Here is a 23405-nt window from a genome sequence, read left to right on the forward strand (position 1 = left end):
CGGACGCCAAGCTCATCACTGATTTGTATAAGTTTCTCCAACCCCCGCCGTTTCATTACCATAACCCAGGGAGGGAGCGCTGGCACAGGGAACTGGGCAGAACCCTGAGTCACAAGGAGTGGGACAGGATTGCGTATCGGGCGAGGCACTCTGCGTACCACACTGGGCTGACGGAAACCTTCACTAAAGTGTCCACCTATTGGTACTACACCCCGGAGCGGCTCTATGAGATGCGCAAAATCGGCGATAAAGGTTGCTGGCGCGGCTGCGGACAGGAGGGCACCCTCACGCACATTCTCTGGGAGTGCCCGGTGCTGTCGGCCTATTGGAAGGAAGTCTTAGATGAGGTGGATAGGCATTTTGAGATCGAGCTTCCGCGCTTCCCCGCGTATGTCTTGCTAGGCCTCCCCAATGACTTGATGTACCCGCTGAAGTCCCGCAGGGGCAGGCAGATTGCGATTGCGCTAGGCTCCGCCGTTCAGAACATACTGGTACTCTGGCGCACCCCTACTGCCCCCTCTATCACTGGTTGGCTGCATAGGCTCTGGCAGGTACTGGGCATGGAGAAGATGTCGCTAACGGTGGCTGGGAATGTTGACCAGTTTGAGGAGCTCTGGCACCCCTTTTTGGCACTGCTGTCCACGGAATTTCACGAGCTCACGTGTCCACGGTATTTGCGCCTCCTTAGGCTGACGCCGCCGGCAGCTGCGGCGGAGTGAATGTGCGGATCGGGGGCCGGGGGTTGGGGGCGGGAAGAGGGGTTATGTGCTTCTAATGCTGACTTTCGGACGGGGATGTTGGGGTATTGTTTTCTTTCTTTTCCTCCTTTGCTTTTCTTTCTTCTTCTTTTCTGGGGTCGGGGGGTTGGTGGAACGGTATGCTTCTCCTTTACTGTGTTGCGGGGTGCTATTCGGGCTTGGCCTTGCCCAGGGAGTGGGGGTCTACAGGGGGGTCATTCACAATGCCTTATTGCCTTATGTCTTTGCTTTGTTACCCTCTGGGGCTTCCTGCCTCCCTGCTTTTCTTCTGACTCGCTGCAACGTTCCGCTTCTTGTACTGTATGTTTGCTTGACCTCCTGCTCCCCTCCCCGTGTTTTTGTGCCTTAATAAAATACTTTAAACCTAAATCTGCAACATGTAGAAAAATGCATCAACATTTAATCTGTAAGGTGGCTTTCTTTGACGCCACCCCACTTCTCCTGTAGCCATGGCAAAACATAACAAAGATTAAAACAATACACAACCATTAAATCTGCATGGCATCTTTCTATGGCAACAATCCCGTCTTCTTTTGTAGCCATGGTGCTAATGGCATCCTGCTCAATAACACCTACAGGACATCTCCAACTCAGCTCTAAAGATGACTCACCTAGAGAAGTAGAAGACCCCTCAAGTGAGTCGTGCAACCAGTAGGACCAATCACATTGGCCAACTCTACCTCAGAATGTTTCCTCAAGGAGAGCGCCAGTACCTCACAAAGGTGAACAAGACTCTTCTTGTTCCATCATCCCTTATCACCAAGAAGAGCTGACCCCTTGCTCACTTTCATGACCTGTATGGGAGAGGTGAAGTTCCAAAAACCCTTCAGCACTCTCCTGGGATTTCTTAACACCTTCGAGTCTCATGACGAGCTCAGCTCGTCATGAGCCACAGTGCTCGTGTGCTCATGACGAGCTCAGCTCGTCATGACCGTTAGAACGCTCGCATGCTGGACTAATTCCCCATGTGTGTGAGCATTCTAAAGAAGCGGGTGTGGTCATGACGAGCTCAGCTCGTCATGAGCACACGACCTCCGTGGCTCATGACGAGCTGAGCTTGTCATGAGCACGGGGGCGCTGTGCGCACCACCCCACCCCCCAGCTCAGCAGGGGAATTTGCCCCGCTGTGAAGGGGATAACACCCAGTCACCAACTTGAAGGTCTATGCTTTTGAAACTCTTACCAGCATCAAATCTCTGCTTCGTGGCACTCTTCTTCTGCAACACATAGGAATCCACAGCGACATTCTTAAGCCCAACATCTTTCCATGTGTTCTTGCACTTCAACCATTCACAAACACATTACTCCTTCTCAATAGTGTAAAAGGAAGAGCACCAGTGGTTCTGTGTTGTGCAATGTTGTCATTACACATTTCAGTGATAACAAACTCCTGCACATCCTGTCCTGAGGAAAGTGCTGTCTGAATCCCTTCTTTCACTGTTCTATTCACCCTTTCAACTAAACCATTTGAAAACGGGCAATATAAAGCTAACTTAGCATGCTGTACATCATTAACATCAAGAAATGTGCGCATTTTGTGTGACAAGAAGTGTGAACTATTGTCTGTAACTAACACACTGAGCGAACCTTCAATCGCAAACACTTGTTCCAAAACGTGAATGGCATTCCCGATACTAGGGGCATCACAAAACATATGATATAACCAATTGGAGTGATAATCTATTACAATATCAAGTAACTGATGTTTTAGGTAGGACCTCGTATGGCCCAGAGAAATCCATCCCAACTTTATCTCACGGTCTTTCAGGGAACAGAACAGGATAAGCACACGTATCAACCAGGTACTTGACTTACAATTCTAAGAAAGGCCACCAATAGCACTGTTTGAGAAGTTTGCAACTTGTTGAGCCACAAGGGCCCATGGTGTGCAGCCTTTATTTTGTCCTTCCTTAAGCTGTCCGGCGGGATGAAGAAATCATGACGCATGATCATGTCATTAACCACGGACAATTCAGTGACCACCTGAAAAAATCTCTTTAACAATTAGATGGGGAATCCTGTGGCTTCCCCATTAGCCACTTGATTTAATTGAGGACATAAATTATACAAATTTAAATTTGCTTTACGTGCCTTCCTCCCAGGATTCAAGATAAGGATACCAACTGGATTTGCAGCCTTCAGTTTCAAATTCCATCACATTTAGAGTATTTTAAAATGCTCAACTCTCCTATGTATGTGTATATGCTTAATCGACTAAAATGCAGTCGCTGACCTCCTGAGTAGTCGTTGTGGACCCCCAGCAGTCCATAGACCCCAAGTGAAGATCCGCTGGTGTGCGTGTTAATGGAACCGTATGGAAAGTATCCTCGCTCCCAATGCAAATTTGTCACACTCGGTATTTTCCTGTTACAGAAAGTTCCTGGATTTCTTCTTTCGGATTCGTCAGGTCGCTGCATTTTAGTGCTGCATTTTCTCACAGTTGCATCAAATATTCTTTTCACGAATAGATACCATGTTTTAGTTGAACAACATGTATCCTTGATTAATTCAGTCTGTGTGGAGAACTAGTTTCATTTTCCTCTTTCCTGCCACTGGAATTGTTGGAGTAGAGTGTCATAGAGTGGAGTAGGGGGAATAGAGTGTCGTAGAATTCAGTAGAGGGGAGTAGAATTCAGTGGTTCAGTGGCATAGAGTGTTGTAGGGTGCAGTGTCATAGAGTGCAGTGGTGTAGAGTGGAGTAGCTTGGAGTGGGGTGGGATAGGATGAAATGGGTTGGAGTGGATTGAGGTAGAGGGGTGGACTGGAATGGAGTAGAGTGAGTTAGAGTGAGTGGAGTGTGGTAGATTCGAGTGGGTAGACTGGATGGGGTGGATTGGTTTGGAGTGGGGTGGATTGAAATGGGGTGAGGTGGATTGGATTGGAGTGGGGTGGATTAGTACTGGAGTGGAGTGGGGTAAATTGGAGTGGAGTGGAGGGGTAGATTGGACTGGACTGGAGGGGGTGAATTGGAGTTAGTGGATTGGATTGGAGTGAGTGGATTGGATTGGAGTGTAGTTTGCTGGATGGATGGGATTGAGTGGGGTAGACCGAACTGGGGTGGGGTGGATTGGATTGAAGTGGGGTGGATTTGATTGGGGTGAGGCCAATTGGACTTTAGTGGGGTAGATTGGATCGGGTTGGATTGTAGTGGGGTTATTTGGGATGGAGTGGGTGAGGTGGATTGGATTGGAGTGAGGTCGATTGGACTGGAGTGGGGCACACTGTTTTGGATTGATTGGAGTGGGGCACATTGCTTTGGATTGGAGTGGGGCACATTGGAGTAGGGCACATTGTTTTGGATTGGAGTGGGGTGGATTTGAGTGAGGTAGATTGTTTTGGATTGGATTGTGGCAGATTTTTGCGGATTGGAATGGGGCAGATTGGAGTGGGGTGGATTGTTTTGGATTGGAGTGGGGCAGACTATTTTGGATTGGAATGGGGCAGATTGTTTTGGATTGGAGTGCCGCAAATTATTTTGAATTGCAGTGGGACAAATTAGTGTGGGGCAGATTGGAGTGGGGCAGATTGAAGTGGGGTAGATTCTTTAGGATTGGCATAAGGTGGATTGAATTGGAGCGGGGTGGATTGGATTCAGATGAGGCTGATTGGACTAGAGTGGGGTAGATTGGATTGGACTAGATTGGAGTGGATTTAAATGAAATGGGGTGAATTGTGGTGGATTGGAGTGGGGTGATTTGGGATGGAGTGGGTGAGGTGGATTGGATTTGGGATGAGGTGGATTTTATTGAAGTGGGACAAATTGGAGTGAGCAGATTGGAGTGGGGCAGATTGTTTTGGATTGGAGTGGGGCAGATTGGAGTGGGCAGATTGTTTTTGATTGCGGTGGGGCTGATTAGACTGAGCAGACTGTTTTGGTTTGGAGTAAGGCAGATTACAGTGGGACGGATTAGAGAGGGGGAAAATGTTTTGGATTGAAGTTAGGAAGATTGGAGTGAGGCAGGAGTGGGGCAGATTGGAGTGGGGCTTAATGTTTTGGATTTGAGTAGGACAGACTGGAGTGGGGTGGATTAGAGTGGGCAGATTTTTGGGAATTTGGAGTCGGACAGATTGTTTATGAGTGGGGCAGATTGTTTTGGATTGAAGTGGGGCAGATTGTTTTGGATTGGAGTGGGGCAGATTGTTTTGGATTGGAGTGCAGAGGATTGGAGTGCAGAGGATTGGAGTGGGGCATTTGTTTTGGATCAGAGTGGGACAGGTTGTTTTGGATTGGAGTGTGGTGGGGAGGATGGGACTTTGGTGAAATGGAGTGGATTGGATTGGGGTGAGCGGTTTCGATTAGAGTGGGGGTGGATTTGAATCTGGGGTGGATTGGATTGAGTGGGGCGGATTAGTGTGGGGTGGGATTGGCGAGGATTGGAGTGGGGTGGATTTAGTGTGCTGCATGAGTATTGTTGAAGAATAATTTTCAGAAATTGCACAACAATGTTGCATTGCAATTACATAATCCTCATCTTTTTAGAACAGCGCCCATGATCAACAACAAAAGAAAATATGAGCGTAAAGTGACAAAAGAAAACTTGCCAAAATAAAAGAAAGTTAACTATAGAAAATTAATCTTTGCAATTGTATTTGTGCTGTCGGTCATGTTTAGTCACACACCTTCTGTTTGCAGGGCACAAAAAGAACAAACAAAATAGTACCTCAATCACGTTGGGAGCAGCGGACAGACATGATTAAATTGAATCAATCAGTGCTTGGTCTCTGCTCCTCAGAGAGGAACGGAAATGAGGTTAGGTCTACCATGAAGAATTAAGAGGCTGCAAAGAAGAGTGCCACGCAAGCCAACGAATCGCAGGTTCCAAGCCCTTTTCTGTATGCAAGAGTGTCTCGCAAGTGAGACGCATGCGCTAGCACATGCTCTCACAGGCTCAACCCTAAAAAAGTCAGTGTGGGGAAAAGGGAGGTGAGTGTGTTTACAGTAAAAAGTAGGTCAGTACAAGAACTTGTGAGGAACATTTGGAGTACTTGGGTTGGGAAGAAAGGGATGACATGTTTGCGTGGGTCTGTATTGAGAAGATGCTATAACTATCAATAAAAGTGAAAGGGTTTTGTACAATACATGTCAGATGCGTATATATGCAACTTCAAGACTTTTCAGAATTGTCAACGGTCTTTATGGAGGGAGGTCATGTATATTAGTGAAGGAAGTTTTTCACTGTCTTTTGGAGAAGTAAGAGTGGCAGGGGAAGCATGATGGCTGCAAGCAGTTCATTTGAATAGGTAACGCGAGATGTGCACACATACCCCCATATCTAAGACTGGTTGGGTGACACTGATTTGAGGCAGAGAGACAGAGGGAATTAAGATGCTAACATGAAAAGCTGCGTTATAAGACATGGTTAGGTACTTGAGCCTAACTATTTGGCAAGTGTCAGATCACTAACGTTAAGGTGGGTTCTCATCTGAAGATATCAGCTGTGTGCCAGTTCATGTCTGTACTGTAGAAAACGCATTCAGTAGTCTATAGTTATGTTGCCTGTCTAATATTACAACATCTGGAATTTGGTGGTATCATGAACTTTGCTTTAGGTAATTTGCCTGTGTGCTTGTTAGGGACAGAACTCCATGCTGAGCTTTCTTGTTCTCACCAACACACTGAAAATGTATACCTTTTTAGCATGGTCCACAACATTCAGGTCCTTAACTTGAGCTCCTATAACTGTTTAGATTTTGTTAGTTGAGTTTGCAATCTGAGTAAGACACATCTTTCAGTTTCTCACTTTGAACTACAGCCCTGAATTCATATGTATGGACTGTCTAAACTAAAAATGTTGTTGTTGTTTCATGTGCAGTGTAAATAACGAATGTGTATAAAAAAGTATTTTGACGATCACACTAGAAAAAAATGGATGACATTTACTAACTCTTATTGATAGCAATATTGATAACTATATGTTAAAGTAGCCCTTCTTACTATTGTTACATCTCAAATGTTTTTGCAATTAGAATAAAACACCCTTTTTACACTCCCTACTAACTGCAATTATGAATGAGTGGCAGAATATCCCTCGAAGTTCTGGAAAGTCGTTCCAAATTGTAAACAAGGATTTTGGTAGATTAAGAAGTATTATGTTGTGGTCGCTGACCATATGATTTTGACAATCGCAGGGCTTGTGAGCACAAAGTCATTCCGTTAAGTCGATCCATGGTCCCTGTGCATAGCCTTACCACCAATAAGGTAACAACAGAATTCATTGGATTCCTGCTGCCTTTATGATGACACTGGAGCAAGCAACAAAATATCAGTGTACATCAGGGTACACTGCAAAGCATGGGGTACCTACCAGACGAGTTCTCCAGTCTAAACCTCCCAATGCACAAGTGAAGCCGCCACTGGTGCCTGACATTCTCCTTCATCATGCAGTGGAAGAGGAATATGAAGAACCCTGAGAGAAAAGGGAATACATGGCATATATTAAAATACAGTTTAAGGGTGAACCAAATCACAATGGCTTGTTGGTACAGAAACATCATGAGCAAATTGCAATCATTTGAAATAGAAAATAGCCTTTGATCCCTGTCGCTTGCCACACCCTTGGATTTACTTTTCTATAATAAAACATATGTCACAATGTGCAACTATGATTATAGAAATGGTATCTATAAATGCTTCACTACTGAATATTAGGGATATATATATATATATATATATATATATATATATATATATATACATATATATATATATATATATATATATATATATATATATATATATATAGAAGCATAATAATACATTTAAAAAAAAAACATTAATTTACAGCAAAAATGGAAACCCTAAGTTTGGAAATATTTATCCATGCGTGTACATATGGGACTTTAGCCAGTACAATTTTACATCTCCTCATTTTTTCCACATGGTTATTGTTAGACCTGGCACCTTGGCGTGAGTCTCCCTTCCACTTTTTGCTGATGTGCCTCCGATGTTTTGCTGGTTTTCCGATACTCAGGGCACTGCGCCACGGCTGATCCGTGCCGCAGTGCAAGTGCTCCCTACTGTAAATTGTACATGCGATTGGTATCCATGATTGGTTCTTTGGATTTACTGTTAGTCCCTAGTAAAGTGCACGAGAGAGTGCCGGGGCTTGTAGATGCCAATACTGCTGGTGGGCCTGCAGCGCCGGTTGCGCCACCCACCGAAGCAGCCGTAAAGATGTGTCTGGGAACTGCGACCGCAGAACCCGCGTGCGGTCTCGTACTGTCACGCTAGCTGGGCAAGTGTCCCCACTTGCCAGCACCGACCCTTCCCTTGACTACATGTTAGTCACCCCTATGGTAGGCCTGCGGGCAGGGTGCGTTGTAGGTGTAAGGTAGGACAAGCCCTGATGTGCGTGGCATGTCCTAGTAGTGACTTACAACCAAGACCGTATTTCACTATTGAAGGCTACCTGCTCCATTAGGCCAGACTGAGCTGCGAGGATTATTACACCCTATAATCCCCGCAGGCTCAAGGAGCATGGTAGCGAGTCATGTTTAGTATGCCTGAACTCACGATGATAAAATATTTCTTGTAGTCAAGTTTATTTTAGTATCCTGGGTTTGCAAATGCTACTTTTAGAAAGTCAGCATTTGCTTGCTTAACCATTTCAGCCGCCTCTGCTGGTATGTGTATCTGACTGTCTGGGATGTGTGAGTGACAGGGCTGGAGGGATGACAGGTGGTGAATGCGCAGATTACACCTTAGTGGGAGGTAGGAGTGCCTCTTGACTCGAACTGTAGCTGTGCTCGACCACCACAATGCTGGCTCCACCCTCCTGGGGAGCGGCGGATGACTCTGCCGACGCCTGGCCCAGGAAGGGCGAAGCCCCCATCAACGAGGTACTCTGGCCACCCCTGTCCGGACAATGCTGGCTCCACCTCCTGTGGGGCGTATGATGCGCCTGCCCCTCACACTGAAAGCAGAAGCCGGAGTACACCCACCGGGGTACTCAAAGACTGAGCTATGCAAAGGCCCCCCTGGCCTGCGAGAACAAAAGAATTGGCCTATAAAAGAAGGAGCCCTGCTCCTTGAAAATTAGATCCTGTTTGGGCCACAGAAGGACTCTGCCCTACGAGAAGGACCGTGAGAGACAAGGAAGGGTGCTGACTCTTGCCTGTGTCTGGTGCCTTGCTGCTGAAGGAGAGGAAGGAGAAAAGACTACGAAAATACTTTTGCTTCACTTTGTGCCAAACTCTGCTAAAGAGATCTCCAAGGGCTTGCAACTGAACTTGCCCCCTGACCAGCGTCCCAGGACCAGTGGACGCTACCCCCTTGGAAGAAAGCGACTGCGGGTGCTGACCAACGCCGCAGCACCGACGGAGGAGTCTCCTCCAAGGCAACGACATCCACCTGACCACCGTGACCGGGGCCCAAAGCAACAGCGAGAGCAAAGTAAGGACCAGCCGCCGCTGGCCCGAACACCGTGACCGCAACTGCACCGGGAGCCCGAGAGCAAAGTGAAGGAGGACCCGTCCGGTCCGAGCTCTCGAGGTGACTGCATAACGAGCAGCCACTCACATGCAAAGACGGACAGTTGCCCTGTGAGAATCCGCAAGGTCGGTAGCCTGCCCGACAGCCCAGCTGTGAGCCCACAGCTGCACCGGCACTTGGCTGGGTACGTCCTGCACTTGGGGACCGTACTGCCACTTGCCACCGCCGCACAGCCGCCGCCTCCAGGGATGGAGCGGACGACGAGGAGAGGACCCTGCCGCCACAGAACACCGCTGCCCCGGATGACCAGTGACCTGCTCGGCTGAAGAGCCGCAACGATCAGCGACCCCGGGAAGGCAACGCGACGTGGGACAGATCCCCTGGAAGCCGCCGGCTCCACAAGAACTTTGGTTAACACCGGCCTACGGGCCTCAAGAGAACTGCATAAGAACTGTGGTAACCTGAACTAAGTAAACTCGCAACCGTTATCATAAAGTACGTTGACTGTATTCACAAGCCTGCTTAAAATCTATATAAAGATATATATTTTTACAGAATACAGTCTGGTCTCGTTGTGTGGTGGGTTGGTTGTCAAGGTGTAATATTGCAAGTGTTTAACCCTATGTGCCCCAAAGATTAGCCTACGACTGCTTAAGCCACACTACCTAGAGGGTAAGCAGAGGTTGTCTGGAAGGTAACCCTCAGCCCTGACGAGGAAGAGAGAGTCCCTGCTTGTCGCTAGTGTTGCACTGCGCCAACTAGAGCCTCCCCCTTCCTACATTGGACGCAGCGGTGAGGATTTCGAATTTACACTTGCGATATCTATACCTGAGCTTCTGACCACTACACAAGGATTACGGTCCAGTTACTTAGCCACAGACTTTGCTTTTTGAATTTTGCCGAAAGAAGATTCCGAGTGCGAAAACCATGCCGGGCACAAAGAGCCTGGATGGAGCGGAGTCCACGACCTCCGAGGTGTTGGAGGTAGAAGGGGACGCCGCAAAGCTGGACAAATACTCAAAGACGGAGCTGAAGTTTTTCTGTAGGAAACTCAAGGTTCCGCACGCTGGCTGCAAAAACAAGCCGGAGCTCTACAAGGCCCTGAAAGCCTGGGTGGAGTCCAGAAAGACCCCGGAGGATCAAGACGCCCTCGCCGAGCAGAATGCAACGACGGAGCAGAATGCACTCGGGGATCTGATCGATCTCGAGAGGCAAGACAGCGAGCACAGCTTTGGTAAAGGCCTGTCGCCAGAGGAGCTGGCGGAAAGGAAGGAAACGAGGAATCACGAAAGAAAGCTGGCAGAATTGAAAATCCAGCTGGAGCTTGAAACGAAAAGAATGGCGCTGGAAGAGCGAAAGCACCAGATGGATTATGAAGTAAAAATGAGGGAGATAAGTCTCAAGGAGAGAGACTTGGATCGTCCTCCCTCTAGTGGCAGCGCATCGCCAGTGCAGGTAGAGTCAAGAGTGCACATCCCGAAGGACGTAGTTAAGGAGTTCTTTAAGGGGGATGACATAGGACAGTGGTTTAGGGCATACGAGGTAGCCATGTCCTCCCACCGGGTCCCTGACAAGGATTGGGGAGCGGGGTTGTGGGGAAGGTTCCTTAGCGAAGGGAGAGATACCTTGCTAGATTTGCCCGTAGAAAATCAGAGATCCTACGCCCACATGAAAGAAGCTTTAATGAACAGGTACGGGCTCACCCCTGAAATGTATAGACAGAAGTTTAGGGGATGTACTAAGCGGCCTGGGAATACGTATGTGGAGTATGTGACTTACTTTTGCAGAGCACTGGATGGTTGGGTGAAGGGTAGCAAAGTGAATGATTTTCAAGGTCTCTTTGATTTAATTGCATGGGAGCACTTGTCTGATCACTGTTTTCCTGAGTTACGCCAACACCTGATCGATAGCAAGCTGTCCAACCCGAGGAAGCTTGCTGAGGAGGCGGACCGCTGGCTCAGCACCAGGGTCCACAAGGGTCCCGTGGGAGACTCCGCCAAGAGTGGGCAGGGTCCCCAGCAGAAGAGTGGGGGGGACAAAGGGGGAAAACAGAAAGGGTTCCAAAAAGGCCCCCAAAGTAGTTCCCAAGGGAGCCCGCAGCAGGGTTCTCAGCCTCCCCCACCTCCGAAGCAGAATGGGGCCCCGACAGGTAAACCTGTTCCAAAGGGGCCCTTCAATTGTTTCAAATGTGGCGAGCCTGGGCACATATCCAGTGACCCCAAGTGTCGCCTGTTTGGAAAACCCGCACCCACTGGTGCTCCGCCCCGACAAGTGACTAGCGTTCACCTGGGAGAAGAAATGATGGTCCCGGGGGGTGGAGATCCCGTTCACATGACCCTAGTCTCGCTAGGAGACAGTGAGATGATCCCTACGAACTACCTGCCCTCTAACACTAAGAAATATGGGCAGGTGGTGATCATCAATGGTAAGGAAGCTGAGGCTCTTAGAGACACAGGAGCCAGTGTGACTTCAGTGAGGCAGCACCTGGTGTCTCAAGAGCAGGTTGTACCCCATGCCTACTGTAGGGTTATCAACGCTGATAATTCAGAGAGTCAGTGTCCGATGGCTCAAGTTCCCTTCGAGTGGGGGGGGGTCTCTGGTACTCTGCAGGTCTGTGTAAGAAAAACCATGCCTGTTGACTGTTTGCTAGGGAATGACTTGGAGCACTCCCCTTGGGAAAAGGTGGAGAAGACGACTCACCTGCGGATGGTGGGTCTGCCTGACTGGGCGTGCGTGACCACCCGGTCGATGGCAGCCAGTAGGGGTGATCGAGAGGTCCTGGGGCCTAAAGGAGAGGCCCAGGAACCGGCCTTAGGGAGAAGGCGCAGGGGGCGCGGGAAACCGGCTCCTGAAGTTCCCACGGTCCAGGAGGAAGCAGACCTTGAGGGGGATGCCCTGGAGCCTACAGGGGAACAGATCGCCGAACTGGGGGACCTGCCTGAGCTGACCCATTGGCAGCAAGAAGGAGGACCCTCCAGGGAGGAATTCTGCAAGGAGCAGAAAGAATGCCCTTCTCTCGTGGGTATGCGGCAGCAGGCTGCAGACCAGGCCAATGGTGTTCAGGCCAAAACACATTACGTGTACTGGGAGAACGACCTCCTGTACTCGGAGCCTAAGGCTGCTGAACCTGGGTCAGCCCGTGTGCTGGTGGTACCCCAGAAGTTCAGAGCCTTCCTACTGGGTCTGGCTCATGATGTGCCTTTAGCAGGACATTTGGGGATGGACAAGACCTATGACAGGCTTGTCACCCACTTTTACTGGCCCCAAATGCATAAGAGTTCAGATGCTTATTGCAGAACCTGTCCGACTTGCCAGGCAAGTGGGAAGACGGGAGGGAAGAACAAGGCTCCCCTCCAACCCCTCCCTGTGGTCGGTACGCCATTCCAGCGAGTGGGTATTGACATCGTTGGGCCTCTGGACCCCAAGACAGCCATGGGCAACAGGTTCATCCTGGTCTTGGTGGACCATGCCACCCGGTACCCTGAAGCCATCCCTCTGAGGACAGTGACGGCTCCCGTGGTGGGGCGTGCACTGATGGGAATTTTCTCACGAGTAGGATTCCCTCTAGAGGTGGTGAGCGACAGGGGGACCAATTTCATATCGAAGTATATGAAGTCCCTTTGGCCGGAGTGTGGCGTAACGTATAAGTTCACCACGCCCTACCATCCCCAAGGTAACGGGTTGGTTGAAAGATTCAACCGAACCCTAAAAGGCATGATCATGGGCCTGGAAGGTCCGATGAGGCGTAAGTGGGATGTCCTCTTACCATGCCTGCTCTTTGCATATCGCGAGGTGCCACAGAAGTCCCTAGGGTTCAGCCCCTTTGAACTACTGTACGGTCACCCCGTGAGAGGACCACTGAGTTTGGTAAAGGAAGGCTGGGAGCAATCTCCCAGGAAACCTCCCCAGAATGTATATAGCTACATGCTAGCCTTCAGAAACCAGACCAGACGCTTCAGACAACTTGCCGAGGCAAATCTGGAAGCGAGCCAGGAGGAAATGAAGCAGTGGTACGATCAGAATGCCACTCTGGTCGAGCTTCAGCCTGGACAAGAGGTGTATGTCCTGGCCCCAGTGGAGCCCTGTGCCCTTCAAGATAAGTGGACAGGCCCATTCGAGGTTGTGGAGCGCAAGAGCCCCGTGACATACTTGGTGGACATGAAGACGCCCAGGAACCCTTTGCGGGTCCTACATGTCAACCGCCTCAAGCCCCACTTGCGAAGGTCCGAAGTGGGCATGTTGTTGGCCACCGATGACGGAATGGAGGAGGAGTCGGAGCCTCTCCCTGACCTCTTGGTGGCCTGTGAGAAGGATGGGTCAGTGGATGGAGTTAACCTCTCACCCACCCTGACCGCCGAACAACAGGAGGACTGCCGCCAGTTGCTGGGGCAGTTTCCAGACCTGTTTTCCCTGGTTCCGAGTGTCACAGATTGGTGCGTCCATGATGTGGACACGGGAGACAGCTTACCTGTGAAGCACAAGGCTTACAGGGTGACTGACAGGGTCCGGGCCTGCATCAAGGAGGAGGTCGCCAAGATGCTTGCCCTCGGGGTGGTTGAGTCTTCCAGCAGTCCTTGGTCCAGCCCCGTGGTCTTGGTTCCGAAGGCTGCTGCGCCGGGAGCCACACCCGAACTCCGGTTCTGTGTGGACTACAGAGGACTCAATTCAGTCACGAAGACTGACGCGCACCCCATCCCCAGAGCTGACGAGCTCATTGATCGGCTAGGGGCTGCCCGGTTCCTCAGCACGTTTGATTTAACGTCTGGGTACTGGCAGATCGCCTTGACCGATGGGGCAAAGGAGAGGTCGGCATTCTCTACACCAGATGGGCATTTCCAGTTCCGGGTTATGCCATTTGGAATGAAGAATGCCCCTGCCACCTTTCAGAGATTGGTCAACCAGGTGTTGGCTGGACTGGACGAGTTCAGTGCCGCCTACCTGGATGACATCGCGGTGTTCAGCGGCACCTGGCCCGAACACCTGCGACACCTCTGGGAAGTGTTGATGGCCCTGCGCAGAGCAGGCCTCACAATCAAGGCAAGCAAGTGCCAGATTGGGCAGGGTTCAGTGGTGTACTTGGGACACCAAGTTGGGAGTGGCAAGGTAGCCCCCTTGCAGCCCAAGATCGAAACCATCCTGGCTTGGGAACCCCCCAAGACCCAGACTGCAGTGAGAGCCTTCCTGGGGCTCACTGGGTATTACAGGAGGTTTGTCAAGGGCTATGGCACGATCGTGGCCCCCTTGACAGAGCTGACTTCGAAGAAGCAGCCCAGGAATGTGATTTGGACTGACACCTGTCAGAAGGCTTTTGACACCCTGAAGACTGCCATGTGCACGGCGCCCGTGCTCCTGGCTCCTGATTTCTCCAAGGAATTCATAGTGCAAACAGACGCTTCAGAGCATGGTGTAGGGGCTGTTCTTTCACAGATGACTGAGGAGGGCTTTGACCAACCCGTAGCCTTCATAAGTCGGAGGTTACTTCCACGGGAAAGTAGGTGGAGTGCAATAGAGCGTGAAGCATTTGCTGTGGTCTGGGCCCTGAAGAAGCTAAGACCCTACTTGTTTGGGTCTCACTTCCGAGTTCAGACGGACCACAGGCCCCTCAGATGGTTGATGCAAATGAGGGGTGAGAACCCGAAACTGTTGAGGTGGTCCATTTCTCTACAGAGTATGGACTTTACGGTGGAACACCGCCCTGGCTCCGATCACGCCAACGCTGACGGTCTGTCCAGATTTTTCCGCCTTAGTGATGTGGAACTCCCTGGGGAAGGGTAGTTCCCCCCACATTTCAGCTGGAGGGGACACATGTTAGACCTGGCACCTTGGCGTGAGTCTCCCTTCCACTTTTTGCTGATGTGCCTCCGATGTTTTGCTGGTTTTCCGATACTCAGGGCACTGCGCCACGGCTGATCCGTGCCGCAGTGCAAGTGCTCCCTACTGTAAATTGTACATGCGATTGGTATCCATGATTGGTTCTTTGGATTTACTGTTAGTCCCTAGTAAAGTGCACGAGAGAGTGCCGGGGCTTGTAGATGCCAATACTGCTGGTGGGCCTGCAGCGCCGGTTGCGCCACCCACCGAAGCAGCCGTAAAGATGTGTCTGGGAACTGCGACCGCAGAACCCGCGTGCGGTCTCGTACTGTCACGCTAGCTGGGCAAGTGTCCCCACTTGCCAGCACCGACCCTTCCCTTGACTACATGTTAGTCACCCCTATGGTAGGCCTGCGGGCAGGGTGCGTTGTAGGTGTAAGGTAGGACAAGCCCTGATGTGCGTGGCATGTCCTAGTAGTGACTTACAACCAAGACCGTATTTCACTATTGAAGGCTACCTGCTCCATTAGGCCAGACTGAGCTGCGAGGATTATTACACCCTATAATCCCCGCAGGCTCAAGGAGCATGGTAGCGAGTCATGTTTAGTATGCCTGAACTCAGGATGATAAAATATTTCTTGTAGTCAAGTTTATTTTAGTATCCTGGGTTTGCAAATGCTACTTTTAGAAAGTCAGCATTTGCTTGCTTAACCATTTCAGCCGCCTCTGCTGGTATGTGTATCTGACTGTCTGGGATGTGTGAGTGACAGGGCTGGAGGGATGACAGGTGGTGAATGCGCAGATTACACCTTAGTGGGAGGTAGGAGTGCCTCTTGACTCGAACTGTAGCTGTGCTCGACCACCACAATGCTGGCTCCACCCTCCTGGGGAGCGGCGGATGACTCTGCCGACGCCTGGCCCAGGAAGGGCGAAGCCCCCATCAACGAGGTACTCTGGCCACCCCTGTCCGGACAATGCTGGCTCCACCTCCTGTGGGGCGTCTGATGCGCCTGCCCCTCACACTGAAAGCAGAAGCCGGAGTACACCCACCGGGGTACTCAAAGACTGAGAGTGGCTATGCAAAGGCCCCCCTGGCCTGCGAGAACAAAAGAATTGGCCTATAAAAGAAGGAGCCCTGCTCCTTGAAAATTAGATCCTGTTTGGGCCACAGAAGGACTCTGCCCGACGAGAAGGACCGTGAGAGACAAGGAAGGGTGCTGACTCTTGCCTGTGTCTGGTGCCTTGCTGCTGAAGGAGAGGAAGGAGAAAAGACTACGAAAAGACTTTTGCTTCACTTTGTGCCAAACTCTGCTAAAGAGATCTCCAAGGGCTTGCAACTGAACTTGCCCCCTGACCAGCGTCCCAGGACCAGTGGACGCTACCCCTTTGGAAGAAAGCGACTGCGGGTGCTGACCAACGCCGCAGCACCGACGGAGGAGTCTCCTCCAAGGCAACGACATCCACCTGACCACCGTGACCGGGGCCCAAAGCAACAGCGAGAGCAAAGTAAGGACCAGCCGCCGCTGGCCCGAACACCGTGACCGCAACTGCACCGGGAGCCCGAGAGCAAAGTGAAGGAGGACCCGTCCGGTCCGAGCTCTCGAGGTGACTGCATAACGAGCAGCCACTCACCTGCAAAGACGGACAGTTGCCCTGTGAGAATCCGCAAGGTCGGTAGCCTGCCCGACAGCCCAGCTGTGAGCCCACAGCTGCACCGGCACTTGGATGGGTACGTCCTGCACTTGGGGACCGTACTGCCACTTGCCACCGCCGCACAGCCGCCGCCTCCAGGGACGGAGCGGACGTCGAGGAGAGGACCCTGCCGCCACAGAACACCGCTGCCCCGGAGGACCAGTGACCTGCTCGGCTGAAGAGCCGCAACGATCAGCGACCCCGGGAAGGCAACGCGACGTGGGACAGATCCCCTGGAAGCCGCCGGCTCCACAAGAACTTTGGTTAACACCAGCCTACGGGCCTCAAGAGAACTGCATAAGAACTGTGGTAACCTGAACTAAGTAAACTCGCAACCGTTATCATAAAGTACGTTGACTGTATTCACAAGCCTGCTTAAAATCTATATAAAGATATATATTTTTACAGAATACAGTCTGGTCTCGTTGTGTGGTGGGTTGGTTGTCAAGGTGTAATATTGCAAGTGTTTAACCCTATGTGCCCCAAAGATTAGCCTACGACTGCTTAAGCCACACTACCTAGAGGGTAAGCAGAGGTTGTCTGGAAGGTAACCCTCAGCCCTGACGAGGAAGAGAGAGTCCCTGCTTGTCGCTAGTGTTGCACTGCGCCAACTAGAGCCTCCCCCTTCCTACAGTTATTATGTTCAAATCTCTATGTATGTATACTTATGTGTTGTCATGTGTCGACATTTTTATATATTTTCCTCCCACTGCAGAGAAGAAACAAAATAAACTAATCTCCCAAAACATCATCAAAAACACTTTATAGCTCATCCTATTCATCTTCCAAAATATCCCTACCTCCATTCTCTGACTCCTCCCAAACCTCTTTCCAAATTCTCCCCCCATTCCATCCTTTATCCTATTCATCCAACTAACATGATCTCTGACTCATCCTAAACCTCTTTTACTACTATGCACTCTCAAATACCCCCTTCTAAACTCTGCCCGCCTATATCCATCCTGTGTCCTTTTCATCCAAATAACATGCTCCCATATCCACCACTCCCAATAACAAGTTATATTTCCATCTACTAAGCCACCACTAATCCAGATTTGGGTTCCGGAGTCACGTGCTACTAGCCGAATTGGTTGTACTTGTATTTTATCTGGAGTTGATGTTATACAGCAGGATGTTTCCATGCACTTTCCTTTTTGAAGGAGTACTGCACCAAAAAAGGATTTTAAGTAGGATTATCAGATGGCTCCATGTCACCAAAGTGAAAACCTGGACTACTTGCACTACTCATACGTTTGACCTGGGAAACTTGAGAGTTCTGCCATAGTTGAGAGCTAAAGGAAGCTGCTTAGGAAGAGAAGGGCATTAGCAATTATTTAGAAAATGGCATTAGGTCTACCCACTGTCCTAATTCATTTGAATAACATTATTGCAACCTGCACGTACAGATAGTTATGGTTTCTAAGGAGCACGTCACAGGTAGAACATGAAATCAGACATCATGCCCACAAATATAAAAAGGTCTTTAAACCAAATCTTGTGGAAGCCTGAAATAGTCCCTATAATATTATTCTTTAGATGACTTTTGGTAATTTGAAAAGAACGTTTAGCATAGACAGAAGTTTCAAATTTGAGGCCTCAGTGTTATTTTGTTGAATGCTTAATACTGTCTTTGTAACACGTAAAGCAACATTCTTCCTTCTCTGATATATTGCGAATGTGGAGCACTTACCTTGCAACGTATTTGTAATGGCAAAGAGGTAGAGAAACACAATCTTTACAGGTCCCCAGGCAAAGAAGGCGAAGCCCCAGGTCAGCCCCAGTAAAAAGGTCAGGCTGGCCGTGCTCTTCAGGTCTCGAAGGATGGACATCACGCTCTTGTGCTGCTTGGACTTCATGGCATTGATTTGATGGAGGACCACGATGAACATGGACACGTTCATGAGGAATATGATGCCGAAGTAAGAGACAACGGAGATGTAGAACACCACAGGGTCCTCAATCCAGCAGCTGCGAAAAGGAAACAAACGTAAAAGGATCAGATTAGAGGCATCAAAAGGGAAATGTTGGTCTGAATTCTCACCTGAATGCAGGTCTTGTAGACACATGCAAATTACATATATAAACCTGAGAGCTGGACTACTCCATGAGTTTACCTTTTTTGATGCGTAGGAACTACTAAATATGTACTGACGTGTATATGTTAAACATCATAGTCAGATGTATAGGTAAGATATACATTTTCTAGTAAAATGCACTGCAGGGTTTTCTAAGGTTGTTTCCTTTTAGTTTGGAGGCAGGGAACATTCCCACCTTCCCCTCTCTTTTTCACAGTTACCCTTGTTTATATACGATTTGCTTCACCCCTTCCGCCTCCATCACTCCCGTCCTTCTACCCCATTTTATTTTTGTGAGGTTATGCTTTTTGAACCTACTCCTCCTTCGTGCATCCATTCAATACCAAATCCAATCTCCCCCACTTCCCTTTTCTTGTCCTGCTTTACACTTCCACCCTCTACACAGTCCTTCTGGTTCTGGTTTGTCAGCCTTCTCTGCTTCTTCTTCCTGTACAGATTACAGACGACTTACAACACAGACTATTAGTACTCGTTAACATTTTCTAAGCAATGGCCTCCTCCCAATAACTTAGTAAAATGTAATTTTCACACAATTTATGTAATTTTAATAATTGTTAGGCAGTATTTAATTTGTGGTATATGCACCCGATATAGGATTCAATAATTGATCAGATGCATTTTTTATAATGAAAAACATCAGAAAAAAGAGATAGTCTTGCAAAGTGGGCAACATCAGATCAAAGTTGCTGATGCCCTTTTGTGAGTCAGTTACTAATTTCGGAATCTATGTAGATGACAGAAAGAGTTTCACTATTAAGATTACAATGGCACGACTTGTAAATGTCATATGTCATTATCTTTACATCATTCCTTTCTTTGGAGCACAGATATAAAAATGTTAAAAGAAGCATTGGTAAAGCTCAAAGGCATAGCCTTGGGTATAGAGCCAAAGGATTGGTCAATGCTTGTTTATCTTGCCCTAGTTCCATATAACTTCTTCATTCCAAGATGGATGGCACATTTGGAAGAAAAAAGTCAGCCATCTTCAAAGGGAATGACATAAGCATTCAAGATGGCCACAGGCGTGCACTGACTGCCATCTTGGAAAGGTGTTTGCTACTCTTACATAGAAACATTCAATGATGGCCACATGTGCATGTTCACCCATGCATACTCAAGAATAGCCATCATCAAATGATTTTTGTTACAGGCAATCTTGGTAATTCTGCTTAGCATTTCATCTTTCTGAGGTCACTAAAATGAGTTGGATATCAATAAATATTGATTATTCATCTCCAAGATACCACAAGGACTGAACATTTGCTTTACAACTACACAGTATGATTACGTGCTCGCAAAATGTGTGCGTTGTAGCTTTGCTATCATCATTTGATGTGTGCTAATGCATGCTAATATCATTGTGTGTGTCAGTATATGCATACTTTAGGCAAATGAAAGCCTGGTCTATTAGCTTTGCTTGAGGAACTTCACATACCATAAAAAGGCAATATGGAAGCTATACAACAATTGCAGGCAGGAATGTATTGTTACAGAACTCGGTTGTACTGCAGTCACTCACAGGGAAGAGACCCAATGGATGGAGTAGGCTGACCCAAACCTAAAAAACTAAGAATGATGGCACAACTTTAGCTTTCCAACAGAGTGGTAATTCTTTGTACTGAGCAAACACAAGGAGATGATGGATGGAGCGCTGAAACTTTTCAGACACTCACCCCTAGTCACAGATCTGGGTTGAATCCATCATCATTCTTTAGCTCACTTCGCTGCCCCAGTTCTGATTCACAGCTTTAAAATCCCAGACAAACATATTCTTGTTCCCACTCACACGAGGCCATCTCTCTCTCTCTCAATTCACAATGTTTAAGTTAGTGCAGTGGCCACAGTGTTCCATGCGAGCCCCGCTCTACTACCAAAGGCATAATACAAAGGCTGCTTAGCTTTGGTTCCACCTCATGCCTAATTTTTCCACCACCCTTCACTTCCTTTATTGTTTGCTCACTCTTGCAATTTTTTTTCCCACCTGATTTATCTCTGTGTCACTCTTTTCCTATCTTTCTCTCTCCCTCCTCCTTTCTCCCTTTTCTGCATTTCCTCAGACCCCAAAGCACCTGCAACCACCTGCACAAATTAAGCACTGCACTGCTGGCTGGCTCATCATTACTTATACTTTTTGGGCCAGAAGTTCGGGCCTATTTTGCATGCGCAAGCAGGTTTGCGACCCATTAGCACATGCAAAATCTAATAGGGCCATGTACAATCCCTATTTAGCGACTCACAATTTATTTGCGACTGGCTAAATAGGAATTGCGAGTTGCTCTTAGGAAGGGGCATTCCAAGGGCGTCCCTTCCTAATAGCGAGTCAGAGGCCTATGTAAGAATGATTTGCGACTGCAATTGCGGTCCTAAAACACTTGCAATTTACCGCCCTCTTCAGGAGGGTGGTAAAGCACTCGCAAATGGGAAGGGGTCCACAGGGGACCCCTTCCCCTTTGCGAATGCAGGTAACATATTTTTTAGGGGCAGGCAATGGTCCCAGGGACCACGACCCGCCCTTAAAAAAAGAAACGAAAACGTTTAAATTCTCTTTTTTCAAATGCAACCCATTTTCCTTTAAGGAAAACCTGCTATATATATTTTTTTTAAACTGCTTAATTTAAAAGCAGTCCCACGCATGGAGGAGGCTGAGCCCAGCAGGCCACCATACCTGGGAGCGCCAGCCATTCCCAATGGGGTCGCAAATTGCGAGTACCTCATTAATATGCATGAGACATGCAATTTGAGACCCCATTAGGAATCGCTAATAGTGCCTCGAGCACTGTTGTACATGGCATTTAGCGACTCGCAAATTGCGACTCGCAATAAAGCACAATTTGCGAGTCGCTAAATGACACGGTCGTACATCTGGCCCCACATCTCGTATTTTCAGCAGTGCTGCGCCTCTCCCACGACCTCCACTGCCCGTGTTTTTATTTTAATCAACAAATGAAAATGAATCCTAATTTACAAACTTCAAAAACGATATTTGTCAAATTATCAATTACATTTCAGATGAAATTCAGCAAGTGGTTCACATCCTCTTTGAACTCTCCATGTTGGCTTTTCATCAGAGTCCTGTACCACTCCTAGCACCGCAACTACCTCCACCCCTCCTAGTACCTCTACCGCTGATAGGTATTATATTATTGTTGCTGGCATTTAATATTAGTATTATTTTCAACGGTAGTAATTTTAGTATGGATATTTTAAGCAAAACGTAGAAATAGTTGAATATCCTCTTTTTTGATATGATCATGTTTCGCCTTCAGAGCCATCAGTCATCAGCTGAGCAAATCAGATTCGTAAAACTGGGCCGCAAAAGCGTTGTTGATTTGACTCACTTTTAACTATGCAACTGAGCTCGTGCACGGATGATCAGTCAGTCAGTGCAGGGACTTTAATACCGAACCAATGCAGTTCGACCATTATGAGATGAACAGGGTTTTCCTGAGGGACTGCGACTGTCCATGAACATTTTTATAGGGTACCATATCTCATCCAGTCTGGAGGCCACTTGCCTGTGTTCTACTGTGGTTTCTGATGTTAACAGCAAGTATTCTGAATGATCCGGAAGGCCTGAAACTGACAGAAGCCTGCTTTCATTACCGCCTTATCTGAGGACAGGGTGACAGGGTGCCTGGTCTTTGGTCCGTCTTATAATCGTTTTATTGATTTTTAGGAACCGCAATCAGGCATTAGAAACATTTATCACACAAAATGCAGGAAAAATCACTCGTAAACAGCTGTCAAGGCTAACTGAAATGCAACGATACAATTATCTTTCTAATAAAGTACCATTATAAATTGCACATTGGTTGTTACAGGGCTTCGGCCGTCGGAAGGGAGGGGTTCAGAGGAGGCTGTGTTCCCCAGGTCCCGCACACTGTCAAGCCGTGCTGCAAAATCTATTTACAGATTTTAAAGCAATACAGAACACAATTGGGTGAATATATATACGGTTTATTATGGCGCTCATTTTTCACAACCTTGTATGACAGGCCCCAGTGTAAGTTGCGGAGCTCCAAGTGAAGGAGGAATCACCTGTCTCCTTAAATACAGATCTGGAGGATCTTTATATTAGTATAAAGCCTGGGGGCATATCAGCAACAGCCGGCGATAATTATCGCTAAGCACACTTAGCGCAAGGATAATTATTGCCGGCTATCGCTGGTTTATATCGCCGAGATAGCGTGCTATCAGCAACGCTTATCTCAATTGCGATAAGTAAACCAGTGATAGTTGCAAAAAGGTGCTATTATCGCTGGAAATCCAGCGATAAACGCACAGGGACATGCGATACCTTGTTGATAGGGCTGGATGGTCTCAGCCCTATAATCCACCACCCATTGGCTAACATTGTTTAGTCAAAGGAAAAACAGGCGTAAAGAAACCTGTGATGAGCGTGGTTAGCGCTCCTTTTATCATCGCTGCACAGGTTAGCGTGCAGGTTGATAGTAGGAGTAATGTCGCTTAGCGACATTTTCCTTGAAATATCTGTGTGTTACGCCCACTTTGCATCTCATTAGCGATGCAAAGCTGGGCATTGATGTAACGGGCGCTAAGTCAGCAAAACAGGTGATAGCGTATCTTTGCTGATAAGGCGATAAAATTATCTCTGCT

General features: G+C 48.3%; 1 protein-coding gene across 2 annotated transcripts in view; it reads right to left on the reverse strand.

Moving 5' to 3' along the window:
- The window catches only part of ADGRG4 (adhesion G protein-coupled receptor G4), a 1454718-nt gene that overhangs the window by 111498 nt on the left and 1319815 nt on the right, over positions 1-23405 (reverse strand). For both annotated transcript variants that reach the window (XM_086918649.1, XM_086918650.1), the window contains exons 23-24: positions 18383-18660; positions 7064-7165 (exon numbers count right to left, since the gene is read on the reverse strand). In XM_086918649.1, the coding sequence (XP_086774775.1) occupies positions 7064-7165; positions 18383-18660 (380 nt within the window). The remainder of the gene's footprint in view (positions 1-7063; positions 7166-18382; positions 18661-23405) is intronic.

Source organism: Lissotriton vulgaris, chromosome 4_1 (genome assembly GCF_964263255.1).
Source record: "Lissotriton vulgaris chromosome 4_1, aLisVul1.2, whole genome shotgun sequence".
In the NCBI taxonomy this organism is placed as follows: domain Eukaryota; kingdom Metazoa; phylum Chordata; class Amphibia; order Caudata; family Salamandridae; genus Lissotriton; species Lissotriton vulgaris.